Source organism: Hyperolius riggenbachi, chromosome 2 (assembly GCF_040937935.1).
Source record: "Hyperolius riggenbachi isolate aHypRig1 chromosome 2, aHypRig1.pri, whole genome shotgun sequence".
Taxonomy (NCBI): domain Eukaryota; kingdom Metazoa; phylum Chordata; class Amphibia; order Anura; family Hyperoliidae; genus Hyperolius; species Hyperolius riggenbachi.
The window spans coordinates 14,585,447-14,599,467 of record NC_090647.1 but is presented as its reverse complement, the minus strand read 5'-3'; the positions used below and the strand labels follow the sequence as shown (position 1 = coordinate 14,599,467).

The following is a 14,021-nucleotide window of genomic DNA, read 5'->3' as shown; positions in this document are numbered from 1 at the left end:
AGCTAGTCTTGTCAGATCTGACTTATAAGTCTGAACCACTGATCACCTGATCTGCTGCATGCTTGTTCAGGGGCTATGGCTAATAGTATTAGAGGCAGAGGATCAGCAGGGCTGCCAGGCAACTGGTATTGTCTAAAAGGAAATAAATATGGCAGCCTCCATATACCTCTCTCTTCAGTTCCCCTTTAAGGCAAGATAAAAAAGATAAAAGATAAAAAAGAAAAATAATTAAAATTGTTACTTATTATTACATAAAACTATCTGGCCCTAAGTATATTAGTCTTCCCGGTTTGCTTTACAGTGAGAGAGCCTGCAGTTTACAAAATTTGAATTGCCAGCGCAGGGCTGAACTGGTGAGAACCGGTATTGAATATAGATTGATTGAATCTGCCTGAAATCACCTGGAAAAATTGATAAGCTTATGGGAACCCTTCGTCAAAGTGATTGAAACTACCACAAAAATTGGTAAGATTGTAGCTAGCCTAATAACACCTCCCTACACACGACCTTCTGAGCTGCTACGCATGGGCAGACATTGGCAGGATCAGATTGTATTATTCTTGTATTATAAATGATAGGCTTTTTAGAAAACTCTTAACAAGGTTTATAGGAACAGCTGCCCTGAAATTATAGCTGCAAAACCAAATAAAACAAGCGATGCCAGCTTATCCCTGCCAATAAATTATTCGTATCTCGGCCATTTCCTGTCCCAGCAAACAGCTACATCCTGTGAGCGGCACAGAGCAGTGCAGATGGCATAACAGTCATTCAATAAACAGCCTGGAAGGTCTCACTTATTAAGGTGTACCCGAGGCAACGTAACATGATAAAATAAACATGTATGTACAGAACAAAACATTGATAACCAGGTTGTTTTACTTGTTTTATTTTTCTGCCTGAAAGAGTTTATTTTCAGGCATGCAAGTGACAGCTTCTCTCTCGTTGTTACCTTGTCAGGAATATAGTAAACTTCACTGATAATCAAATTACATCCATCAAAGTTTTCCTGGCAGAAAACAACTTCTGAGAGCAGGGAGAGATACAAATGTTCAATAGTTGATGTATTTTCATTTAGGGACACTTAATAGGCTGAGCAGAGGCAGCAAAACATTCAATCTATTTTGTAAGTGTTTAACTATAAATTAAAACCATGGAATGTCTAATAAACATTTTTATCTCATCAGTTTATTTTCAACTCGGGTTAACTTTAAAGAGAATCTGTACTCTCATATTCTTACAATAAAAAGCATACCATTCTATTCATTATTTTCTCCTGTGCCCCTCTGTGCTGTTTCTGCCACTCTCTGCTGCAATCCTGGCTTGTAATTAACAGTTTTAGGCAGTGTTTACAAACAAACTAACCAGCTTCTAATAGGCTCAGCTAAGCATAGAGTGTGAGTCATTCAGGGTATGCAGGGGGCCTGCAGAGGGTGTGTATCGCTTCTACCAATCACAAGCAGCCCTGCACATTCCACACAATCAAGCTTTAGCCCGACAAACAGGACAGGGGAAAGATCAGGGCCGGATTTGTACTTTTTACCGCCCTAGGCCCACTATCACCAGCTGCCCCATGACATCGGCAGGATTAGGATAGTGTTACAGGATGGAGGGGGGTGGGGGGTATGGATACTGATAGATCAGGATATCAGGTCAGGGTTAGGAATTTACAACAACAAAAAAAAAGAGGGTGGGTAGGTCATTTGTCAATTTAGGGTGAGGCTAGGCATATAGTGCTGCAGCAGATGTCAGTGCTGTACGCATAGATAATAATAATAGTATGGTAGGACATTAGACTATCACTATGGTAGGATTAGAGTGTGAGCTCCTATGAGGACAGTCAGTGACATGACTATGTACTCTGTACAGTGCTGCAGGAGATGTCACTGCTATATAAATACATAATAATAATATGGTAGGACATTAGACTATGACTATGGTAGGATTAGAGTGTGAGCTCCTCTGAGGTCAGTCAGTGACATGACTATGTACTCTGTAATGTGCTGCAGAAGATGTCAGTGCTATATAAATACATAATAATAATATGGTAGGACATTACACTATGACTATGGTAGGATTAGAGTGTGATCTCCTCTGAGGACAGTCAGTGACATGACTATGTACTCTGTAATGTGCTGCAGGAGATGTCACTGCTATATATATACATAATAATAATATGGTAGGACAGTAGACTATGACTATGGTAGGATTAGAGTGTGAGCTCCTCTGAGGACAGTCAGTGACATGACTATGTACTCTGTAATGTGCTGCAGAAGATGTCAGTGCTCTATAAATACATAATAATAATATGATAGGACATTAGACTATGACTATGGTAGGGATTAGATTGTGAGCTCCTCTGAGGACAGTTAGTGACATGACTATGTACTCTGTAATGTGCTGCAGGAGATGTAAGTGCTATATAAATACATAATAATAATAATATGGTAGGACATTATGAGCTCCTCTGAGGACAGGCAGTGACATGACTATGTATTCTGTAATGTGCTGCAGAAGATGTCAGTGCTATATAAATACATACTAATAATATGGTAGGACATTAGACTGACTGTGATAGGGATTAGAGTGTGAGCTCCTCTGAGGACAGTCAGTGACATGACTATGTACTCTGTAATGTGCTGCAGAAGATGTCACTACTATATAAATACATAATAATAATAATATAGCAGGACATACTATGACTATGGTAAGATTGGATTGTGATCTCCTCTGAGTACAGTCAGTGACATGACTAAGTGCTGCAGAAGATGCCAATGCTATATAAATACACAATAATTTTGTAGGTAAATAAATACGTAGGTCATTATACTGTGACTATGGTGGGATTGTGAGCTCCTCTGAGGTTAATCATTGACATGACCATTTACTCTGCAATGTGGTATGGAGGACATGAGCACTATATTAAACTTAGAGCTGGTTCACATGGGCAGCGGCGGTGCCATTGTTTATACAAACCCCACGTTTGGAACCAGATTTTTTCCATCATCTGCGCGGCACTTCTGTGGTACCATAGCAGGGGTTAAAGCATTACATGACACAGTGGTGGGATGCTTTTGGAGATGTAAAGGGAGAAGGACAGATAGGATGAGAGTATGAAGTTTAAGGACTGGAAGGGGGAGGGGGGGGGGTAAAGGGGGGAAGCAGTGAGAGTGACAGGAGATGGGAGAGGGCATCAGGATGAGTGTTGAGGTGGCATGAAATACAGCATTCTGGAAGTAAAGGAAGGAAGCACTGCAGATTATGACCAGGCTAGCAGAATTGTGTCTACAATGAGCAGAAAGATGTAAGATAATTTCTGCTGTCAGAGTCACACAGGCTTCAGTACTTGAATGATCATCACAGCACAGCCTGACTTTGCTCTCATTACTTCCTGTGTGCTCTTCGCACACAAAGCCAGGCAACTCTGACTGTTCCCTTATCTTATTGACAGATAAGGCTGCAGTGATTGCTGGGCTCCCCCACACAATCACACAGCAGCCTCACTTACTACAAGTCACAGGCTTGGAAGGAGGGGGAGAGAGACAGAGAGCTCCCAGCTAGGCACTCGCTCTGTAGTCCGTAGGGGCTGAGTGACTGTGTGCAGTACAGAAAGTTAGCAAGCAGCAATATATTTACTGAGACACTTGATATGCACGTTGTTTCCCTCCCCGCAGCCCTCTCCATGCTTACAGTGCAAGTTGTCTTCCTCCTCTCTTCTTGAATCTCCCGGCTTGGCTATGTGTGGCTAGCAGCAGAGAGCTCAGCCCCTCCTCCCTTCAGCGTCATCAGAGTGGAGAGGAAGGGAGGGGCGCTCTCATGCTGCGTGTATGCAGAGAGACTAGAGAACAGCGCGGCTGGAGCAGACAGCTGATTGCCGAACAACGGCTGATCTGCTGCCGGTATGTGACAGCCGCCCCAGCTCGCTTACTACTTTTCTTTTTTCACGGGCCTATTTGGACTGTGCGGAAATCCGGCCATGGGAAAGATACATTGATTTATTACAGAGACAGTGCAGTTAAGAAAGACTGCAGTAAGCCAGAGCAGATTAGAACAGGCATAGGAACTTATAGGATAGAAGAACTAAGGCTGAAAAATTTGTTACAGAGTCTCTTTAAAGGACTTACGAGGCCAAGTATACAAAAAAAAAAGTTAGCTACCTGGATCAGCTTATAAGGCATGGAGGACGCCGTCCGCGCCCTCCGTGCCGTTCCGCCTGGTCCCCGCCGCTGAACAGCCCCCCGAACGGTCCCCGACCGCGCAGCCTGGGTCGGGCTCCCCAGCCTGTACCAAGATGGCCGCCGGAGCTGGCCGCGGCTGCGCAGTCCGCAGAGCCGCGAGTGCGGCCGGCTGCGCAGCTCTAAGGCCAACGTAACAGTAACAGTAGCGTGGATCGGGGGGTTGGCCTTAGAACTGCGCAGCCGCACTCGCAGCTATGCGGACTGCGCAGCCGCGGCCAGCTCCGGCGGCCATCTTGAGGTATTACTGTCATTTTAACATCTCTCCTTCCTATGTTCTTTATTCTATGTACGGCCCCTTTGTGCCAAACCCAATTCCGGGCTTGACCCAGTCATGCTTGGCGAAATAAAATGATTCTGATTCTGATTCTGCATCAGGTGACACTGCTGTCCAATTGGATGGCAGATTGTCACCAGGGTATGCTTCACTGTCTGGTGTACAAAGACAGGCGTGCATGACTGAATGGCTGCTGCTGGGAGTTCTCATGATGAATCAATACCTAGACTCAATTCAATGTTTTTCAACATCATTTTATGTATGTTCCGGCCCCCCAGCAGTCTGAAGTATGTTGACCAGGCCCTTGACCAAAAAAGTTTGGGGACCCCTGGTCTAGACGATTACATAAATGCATGCAGGCCTATAAAATAAAGATACATATTAAAATCAGATTAACACCTTCAGGACCGTAGCCTTACACCCCTAGTGACCAGGCCATTTTTTACAATTTAGGCCACTGCAGCTTTAAGGGCTCGCTCCAGGGCCGTACAACTCAGCACACAAGTGATTCCCCCCTCCCCCCCCCCCCCACACACACACACTTTTCTGCCCACCAACAGAGCTTTCTGTTGGTGGGCTCTGATCCCATGCTGGGATGTTTGATTATTTTTTTCTTTATTTATTTGTTTTTTTTCTTTATTTTTTTATTATTTTTTTTTAATCCCCTCCCTTCCCCCGCCAGCCAATCCCAGCGATCGGATCTCATAGACAGCAGCCTATGAGAGCCTATCGCTCTTGTGCCTCCCCAGGGGACAGCCGAGTGTCACGCCCAGGGTCTTAGCAATAGGTGTTTCAGAGGTTGCGACCGCATCGGGGCCCTTGGGCCAGAGGGGTCCCAAAGGGCCCTCCCTCAACTGCAGTATTAGCTCTCTATTGGTCCTGTGCTCATAATAATCACTTCTATAGATGCTTTGAATAGTGGTTATCATTAACAAACTGTTCCCCATCCCCTCCTTGCGGGATCAGTTGAAAAGGGCTCCTGAGCTGCCTGTATGAAAAGGGCTCCTCCATAGACATCAATGTTATTTCTGCAAATATGGGCTACAAGGTGGTGAAAAGGGCTCCGGAGTTTTGATATAGGCTACAAGCGGGTGCCCTTTTGTAGCCCATATTTTTTTTTAGGCTACAAGGTTTTTAACTACAGTAGGGCAGCCTTTTGTACCCCATATTTTTTATTCAGCTACAAGGTTTTTGGCTACAAGGTTTTTGATTCTGCTACAAAAGGGCACCCTTTTATAGCCGAGATGTTTGATTCGAGAATGCAGGGGAGGTTAGGATTAGGCATCACAAATGGGCGGGGGGGGGGGGGTCTTAGGGTTAGGCACCTCCTAGGGGATTAGGGTTAGGCACCATCGGGGGAGGGCTCTGTGTGAGAGTAGGGAGCAGTTGGGTCATAATAATCACTTTCCTTAGCTATATCTAGAGCCCTTTTATAACCCAACAAATTTTTGCCTAATAAACTAAAACTAGCTTTTTCGGCTACACCAGGTGCCCTTTGTAGCTGAATTTGGCATAAATGGGCTACATCAGGCGCCCTTTGTAGCCGAAGTTGGCATATATGGGCTACACCAGGCGCCCTTTGTAGCCAAAGTTGGCACATATGGGCTACACCATGTGCCCTTTGTAGCTGAAGTTGGCATATGGGCTACACCAGGCGCCCTTTGTAGCCGAAGTTGGCACATATGGGCTACACCATGTGCCCTTTGTAGCTGAAGCTGGCATATGGGCTACACCAGGCGCCCTTTGTAGCCGAAGTTGGCACATATGGGCTACACCATGTGCCCTTTGTAGCCAAAGTTGGCACATATGGGCTACACCATGTGCCCTTTGTAGCTGAAGTTGGCATATGGGCTACACCAGGCGCCCTTTGTAGCTGAAGCTGGCATATGGGCTACACCAGGCGCCCTTTGTAGCCGAAGTTGGCACATATGGGCTACACCATGTGCCCTTTGTAGCCAAAGTTGGCATATGGGCTACACCAGGTGCCCTTTTTTGTAGCCGAATTTGGTATATATGGGCTACACCAGGAGCCCTTTTTTACAGGAGCCCTTTTCAAATAGACCCCCTTCTTGCACCTCTGACACTGTACTTGCCATTGGGATGTTTTTGTGCACCGTATCAATTGTTATATATAGAGTGCTTGGGGGGCCCCATTGTAAAACTTGCATCAAGGCCCACAGCTCCGTAGCTATGCCACTGGTGATGGCTGTCCCTAGTACAGCGCTGCCTGAGATCACAGTGCTGTAAAATGATAAGTATCTGGAGATCCGGATTTCTCTTCAGCAGGACAGAGTGGAGGTCTTTAATAATAAGTGGTAAATGTGGTCAAGATACGGTGGAATATGGGAGTGTGGTTGGGTTGTAGGCAGTGGCGTAGCTATGGAGCAGTGGGCCCTGATGCAAGTTTTACATGGGGCCCCCCAAGCACTCTATATATAATAATTGATACAGCGCACCAAAACCTGCCAAGGGCAACTACAGTGTCAGAGATGCAAGAAGGGGATGGAGAGCAGTTTGTTAGTGATTACCACTGTTCAAAGTATCTATAGAAGTGATGATTATGAGCACAGGACCAATAGAGAGCTAATACTGCAGTCGAGGGAGGGTCCTTCGGGGCCCCTCTGACCCAAGGGTCCCGATGCGGTCGCTACCTCTGCACCCCCTATTGCTACTCCCCTGGTTGTAGGGATGGATTTTCTTGATGGGGGAGTTATGATTTTCATTGTAAGTTGGAGATATGTTGTAACTAGTAGGATGGGTACTCCTTATGTGTAATGTTTGGGTAAGGTGAGGAATATATTGTATTAGATTGGTGGAGGAGGAGGGAGGGGAATGTTTATTTGTGTTTTTTGCTTTCTGTATGAATATTACTGAAGAATTGGAAAGTTAGGTTCTTTGATGTATATTGATGATGTATATGGATGTGATCTTTTCTCTCCAATAAATTATAAATTATATATATATATATATATAAAAAGTAAAAAAAAATGAAATAAATGTTAACATTTCTGCTGTATGTGTTTTGCAGGAGAAGATGTGGCGGCTGTGACGGGACTCAAGTTATGATGGTGACGAGTAACTCAACATGCATGAATATAAGTCATCTTACCCTCAGCGGTATACCCAATCAGGAAGATTTCAATCTATGGTTCGGCTTGATCCTGGTCTTAATGTACACTATGGCTACCCTGGGGAATGCTACTGTTATTTATATCATTAAAATGGACCAGGAGCTCCATGATCCCATGTACATCTTCCTCTTCATGCTATCCCTCGTAGATCTTTTAATGGCCACCACCATCATGCCGCAAATGCTGGGGATCTTCTGGTTTGATCGCCTGAAGATCACCTTCAACATGTGTCTCACACAGATGTTCTTCCTCCATTTCCTGTCAGCCCTGGAGTCTGGAATACTGGTGGCCATGGCTATTGACCGATATGTGGCCATCTGCAACCCTCTTCGATATTCATCCATTTTGACCCACAGAACAATCACAAAGATCTCTCTGGTCATTTTGGCCAGAGGGGCAGCTGTGATGATTCCCATCCCATTAATTATCAAGAGGCTGCCTATGTGGAGTAATAATCATCTAATCCACTCCTACTGCCTCCACCAAGAAGTCATGAACTTGGCCTGTGGTAACATCGACATTTCAGCCAATATCGTGTATGGCCTGTTTGTCATCCTTTCCATCATGGGCATTGACTGTGTATTCATCTCTCTCTCGTATCTGCTGATCATAAAGACGGTGGTGGGCCTGGTGGAAGATGCCAGTCTGAAGGCCATCAGTACCTGTGCCGCCCACATATGTGCCGTTCTCATCTTCTATATCCCCCTCATTGGACTTTCCGTAGTTCATCGGTTTAAAACCGACTCCCACGTTCTTCATATATTTTTTGGCAACACTTACCTTCTTCTACCTCCTGTTATAAATCCTCTAATTTATGGAATTAAAACCCAGCAGATACGCCACAGACTGGGAATATTGTTCAGTAAAGTGATAAGTCAAAGTAAGACATCCCAGGACTTATGATGTGGCCGGAGCTATGTGGAGCCGGCGAGACAATCTACAGGAGCCGACAGGAGACTCTATGTGGAGCCGGTGGGAGAAATTGGCAACAGCTCGGACAACAGAAGGATGAATGATGTCTGTAACTTCAGTGCTTGATGTTTGTTTTTTGAAAAATAACAGCGACGGCTCTTTCTGTGACTGTGCTAGAATTATTACAGTTTTAATATACTTCAAAGAAGACCCCTCATATGGGAAAAAAAACGGAACCCAGATCATGACTGTTCTTATTTAGGAATGATTCAGTCCAATAAATACTTTGATCTTTCTGTGAGTTGATTCTTTTAAAAATATGTCATCATTTCAATGGCAAGTAAAAATTTCTCCTAACTAGCTAATACGTTCTGTACTGACCAAGTATGGAAAAAAGGAAAGTAAAGCCACTAGCTGGGGGATAAAAAATATATATATAAATATAAATATATATATATATATAAATATATATACTAGCTGGTCGCCCAGCGTTGCCCGTGTATGTAATTGGCTAGTGTTAGCTCTGCCCACTTTTTCTAATCTTAACACACAATTACTCAATGATGACCTAGTTTGTGAGCTTTGCGGTCTTTGGCATCAATAATTGGCATTGAAATGAAATAAATCTAATTGGCTGTGGCTCCACTCCTTTGAAAATCAATAGGTGAATTTTGATTAGCTTTTGTAGGCTCCACCCACTTTTCTGAATATTAATCCCAGTCACCCACTGTGCAAAGTTTAACCTCCTTGGCGGTATGAAAAATACCGCCAGGAGGGAGCGCAGCAGTTTTTAAAAAAATTTTTTTTTTTAATCATGTAGCGAGCCGAGGGCTCGCTACATGATAGCCGCTGCTGAGCGGCATCCCCCCGCCCGCTTCGATCGCCTTCGGCGATCTCCGATCAGGAAATCCCGTTCATAGAACGGGATTTCCTGGAGGGCTTCCCCCGCCATGGCGACGGGGCGGGATGACGTCACCGACGTCACTGACGTCGGGACGTCATTGGGAGTCCCGGGCCACCCCTCGGCGCTGCCTGGCACTGATTGGCCAGGCAGCGCTGGGGTCTGGGGGGGGGGGGGGGCCGCGCGCCGCAGCAAATAGCGGCGATCGGGCGGGGGCCGGCGGCGATCAGAGTGCTGGCGCAGCTAGCAAAGTGCTAGCTGCGTCCAGCAAAAAAAAAATTATGAAAATCGGCCCAGCAGGGCCTGAGCGGCACCCTCCGGCGGCTTACCCCGTGTCCAGCACGGGGTTACCGCTAAGGAGGTTAAGAACCCTGCCATTGACAGACAGTGTAAGAATGGCTGCAGTTTACATTCTGGCAGTGAAATTTGTATTTTTCTCCACCCACTGATGTCCTAATGATTCCCAGGTATGTATTTGGCTGCTGTTGGCTGTGGCCACCTTTTTCTAACCCTAACACACAATTGTCAATGACCAAGTTTGTGAGATTTGTGGTCTTTGGCATGAATATTTTTCATTGAAATGAAACACATCTGATTCGCTGTTTTTGGCCCCACTCCTTTTCTAAATATTTAACCCCAGTCACCCAATGATCAGCTGTACCAGGTTTGAGGCTTGTGCCATTAACAGTGCAAAAATGGCAGCAATTAAATATTTGCCTTGAAAATCAATAGGTGAATTGTGACTGGTTTTTGTAGGCTCCACCCACTTTTCTGAATATGAATCCCAGTCACCCAGTGACCAACTGTGCAAAGTTTGAGAACCCTACAATTAATAGTGTAAGAATGGCTGCAGTTTACATTCTCCCAGTGAAATTTGTGTTTGTCTCCGTCCACTGATGACTCGGCATTGCCCAGGTATGTATTTGGCTGGTGCTAGCTCCGCCCACTTTTTCTAACCCTAACACAAAATTACTTTATGACCAAGTTTGTGAGCTTTGCGGTCTTTGGCATCAATAATTTGCATTGAAATAAAATAAATCTGATTGGCTGTGGCTCCACCCCTTTTCTGAATTTGAACCCCAATCACCCAATGGCCAACTGTACCAGGTACAGGTGATTAACAGTGCAAGAATGGCATCAATTAAATATTCTCCTTAAAGATTAATAGGTGGATTTTGATTGGCTTTTGTAGGCTCCACCCACTTTTCTGAATATTAATCTCAGTCACCCAGTGACCAACTGTGCAAAGTTTGAGAACCCTACCATTAACAGTGTAAGAATGGCTGCTGTTTACATTTTCCCAGTAAAATTTGTATTTGTCTCCGCCCACTTATGACCCTGCGTTGCCCGCTTATGTATTTGGCTGGTGTTGGCTGTGCCCACTTTCCTAACCCTAACACACAATTACTCAATTATTCAATGACCAAGTTTGTGAGCTTTGCGGTGTTTGGCAAAAATAATTTGCATTGGAATGAAACAAATCTGATTGGCTATTTGTGGCTCCACCCCCTTTCTGAAATTGAACCCCAGACACCCAATGATCAACTATACCAGGTTTGAGGCTTGTGCCATTAACAGTGCAAGAATGGCAGAAATGTAAATATTCCCCTTGAAAATCAATAGGTGAATTTTGATTGGCTTTTATAGGCTCCAACCACTTTTCTGAATAATAATCCCAGTCACCCAACGACCAACTGTGCAAAGTTTGAGAACCCTACCATTAACAGTGTAAGAAAAACAAAAGTTTGCTTTCTTAAAACAGAAAGAATTTGCAATAATTCATGTTGGAGTGAGCTTGAGATGTCTCCAAGTGCATCACTGTTGAATATATGCAAATTAACCATTCTACTCTTCGAAGCTAAACACACCTCCAATGTAACAGTGTAAGAATGGCTGCAGTTTACATTTTCCAGTGAAATCTGTATTTGTCTCCGCCCCCTTTTTGGTTATGGGAATAAAAAGTATCCTATACTTTATTCCAGGTAATGTACTATGTGTGTGCCAAATTTCATTCAATTCTGTTCAGCCATTTTTGCGTGATCGAGTAACAAACATCCAAACATCCGAACTTTCCCATTTATTATATTAGTAGGATTTACATAGCACTGACATCTTCTGCAGCACTGTACAGAGTATATAGCCATGTCACCAGGGCCGGCGCTACCATTAAGGCAAAGTAGGCAGCTGCCCCAGGGCCCCAGAGCTTGTAGGGGCCCCCAGTGGCTACAAGAGGAAAAAAAAATTCAAATCGGCCTTATAGTTTTTGAGAAAATCGATTTTAACCACTTTACCCCCGCGCGTACGTCTTTCTCCGCCCCTTTTTTCATCCTTTAAAAACCAGGGACGGAGAAACACGTACTTTCCGCGTTCCCGACGCTGTCCGCGCTCCCGCTCGTAAACACGCCGCCCGCCGCTAGTAAAACCGCCGCCGCCCGCTCGCCCGGAGATCAATGAACGGGAAAATCCATTCCCGTTCGTTGATCTAAGCCCCACAATGACCCGCTGCTCTCCTATGGGCAGCGCGATCATTGTGAGAAGAAACTCACGTGTCCAGCCTCCTTATTCTTCCTCCAAGCTTCCGGAAGGAGGCTTGGAGGTCGCAATAAAGCAAAAAGTTACTGTGGCCATCTTGTGGCCAAATAGTAAACTACACCCTACACATTTTTCACATACAAATAAATGACTTTTACACACAAAATTAACTCATTACCTCCCACACTCCCCATTTTTTTTTTTTTGTAATTAAAAAAAAAATCAAAAATTTACAATTAAAAAAAATACATAATTAGTTACCTTAGGGACTGAACTTTTTAAATATTTAAGTCAAGAGGGTATAACACTGTTACTTTATAAACTATGGGCTTGTAATTAGGGATGGACGCAAAACTGAAAAAAATGCACCTTTATTTCCAAATGAAATATTGGCGCCAAACATTGTGATAGGGACATAATTTAAACGGTTTTATAACCGGGACAAAAGGGCACATAAATTTCATGGGTTTTAATTACAGTAGCATGCATTATTTAAAAACTATAATGGCCGAAAACTGAAAAATAATTTTTTTTTCCCCACATTTTTCCTATTTTCCCATTAAAACACATTTAGAAAAAAATAATTCTTGGCATAATGTCCCACCTAAAGAAAGCCTAATTGGTGGCGGAAAAAACAAGATATAGTTCATTTCATTGCGATAAGTAATGATAAAGTTATAGACGAATGAATGGAAGGAGCGCTGAAAGGTGAAAATTGCTCTGGTGGTCAGGGGGTAAAACCCCTCAGTGGTGAAGTGGTTAAAGTTTCAAAGGAAAAAAACAAACAACACATTTAAAAACCGAATTTAATGGTTAATAGCAAATCCACCTTAAATGCTAGAAACCCTAAATTTGCAGGATATGTTAAGGAGATCATTAGGAATAAGAGGAAAAAACAATTTTTCAAAAAGACCTTATAGTTTTTGAGAAAATCGATTTTAAAGTTTAGAAGGAAAAAAGTATAGTTTTAAATGCGGTAAATGTCACTTTTAGTAGCAAACCTATCGGTAGCGTAATTTTACATGCATCAAACGAAAGCGCAATAAATTTCCTGATGGGGTTTCCAGGGGGTCTATATGCAGCCGCAGTGCTTTGGCCAGGGATCGCTATACAGCCGCAATATGGCTGTATGAAGATCCCTGGCATTTTTTCCTATTTTCCCAATTTTTTTTATGTTTAGAGTGTGGGATTTTTTTTTTTTTTTAATTATGTGGGGTCCCCCCTCCTGAAACTTTTTAACCCCTTGTCCCCCATGCAGGCTGGGATAGCCAGAATGTGGAGCTCTGACCGATTGGGACTTCACACCCTGACTATACCAGCTGCAAAAAAGGTCCTCTAATGCCGATTTTTGTTCCGGGGTATATGTTGGGGGGCCCCCCAGGTTTATTTTGCCCTGGGGCCCCATTGTTGCTTAAACCGGCCCTGCATGTCACTGACTGTCTGCAGAGGAGCTCACAGTCTAATCCTACCTTAGTCATAGTCTAATGTCCTACCATGTTATTATTATGTACTAGCTGGTCGCTCGGCGTTGCCCGGGTATGTATTTGGCTAGTGTTAGCTCTGCCCACTTTTTCTAATCCTAACACACAATTACTCAACAATGACCTAGTTTGTGAGCTTTGCGGTCTTTGGCATCAATAATTGGCATTGAAATGAAATAAATCTAATTGGCTGTGGCTCCACTCCTTTAAAAATCAACAGGTGAATTTTGATTAGCTTTTGTAGGCTCCACCCACTTTTCTGAATATTAATCCCAGTAACCAACTGTGCAAAGTTTAAGAACCCTGCCATTGACAGACAGTGTAAGAATGGCTGCAGTTAACATTCTGGCAGTGAAATATGTATTTTTCTCCACCCACTGATGTCCTAATGTGTCCCGGGTATGTATTTGGCTGCTGTTGGCTGTGGCCACATTTTCTAACCCTAACACACAATTGTCAATAGTCAATGACCAAGTTTGTGAGATTTGTGGTCTTTGGCATGAATAATTTTCATTGAAATGAAACACATCTGATTCGCTGTTTGTGGCCCCACCC

At 43.9% G+C, this 14,021-nt stretch overlaps 1 protein-coding gene across 1 annotated transcript in view; it reads left to right on the top strand.

Moving 5' to 3' along the window:
- Positions 1 to 8,796, top strand: part of LOC137542366 (olfactory receptor 51E1-like) — a 20,606-nt gene extending 11,810 nt beyond the window's left edge. Inside the window, exon 2 of the mRNA XM_068264218.1 lies at positions 7,538 to 8,796. Coding sequence (XP_068120319.1) covers positions 7,572 to 8,543 — 972 coding nt within the window. The 5' untranslated portion in view covers positions 7,538 to 7,571 and the 3' untranslated portion in view covers positions 8,544 to 8,796. The remainder of the gene's footprint in view (positions 1 to 7,537) is intronic.
- Positions 8,797 to 14,021: the final 5,225 nt, after the last annotated feature.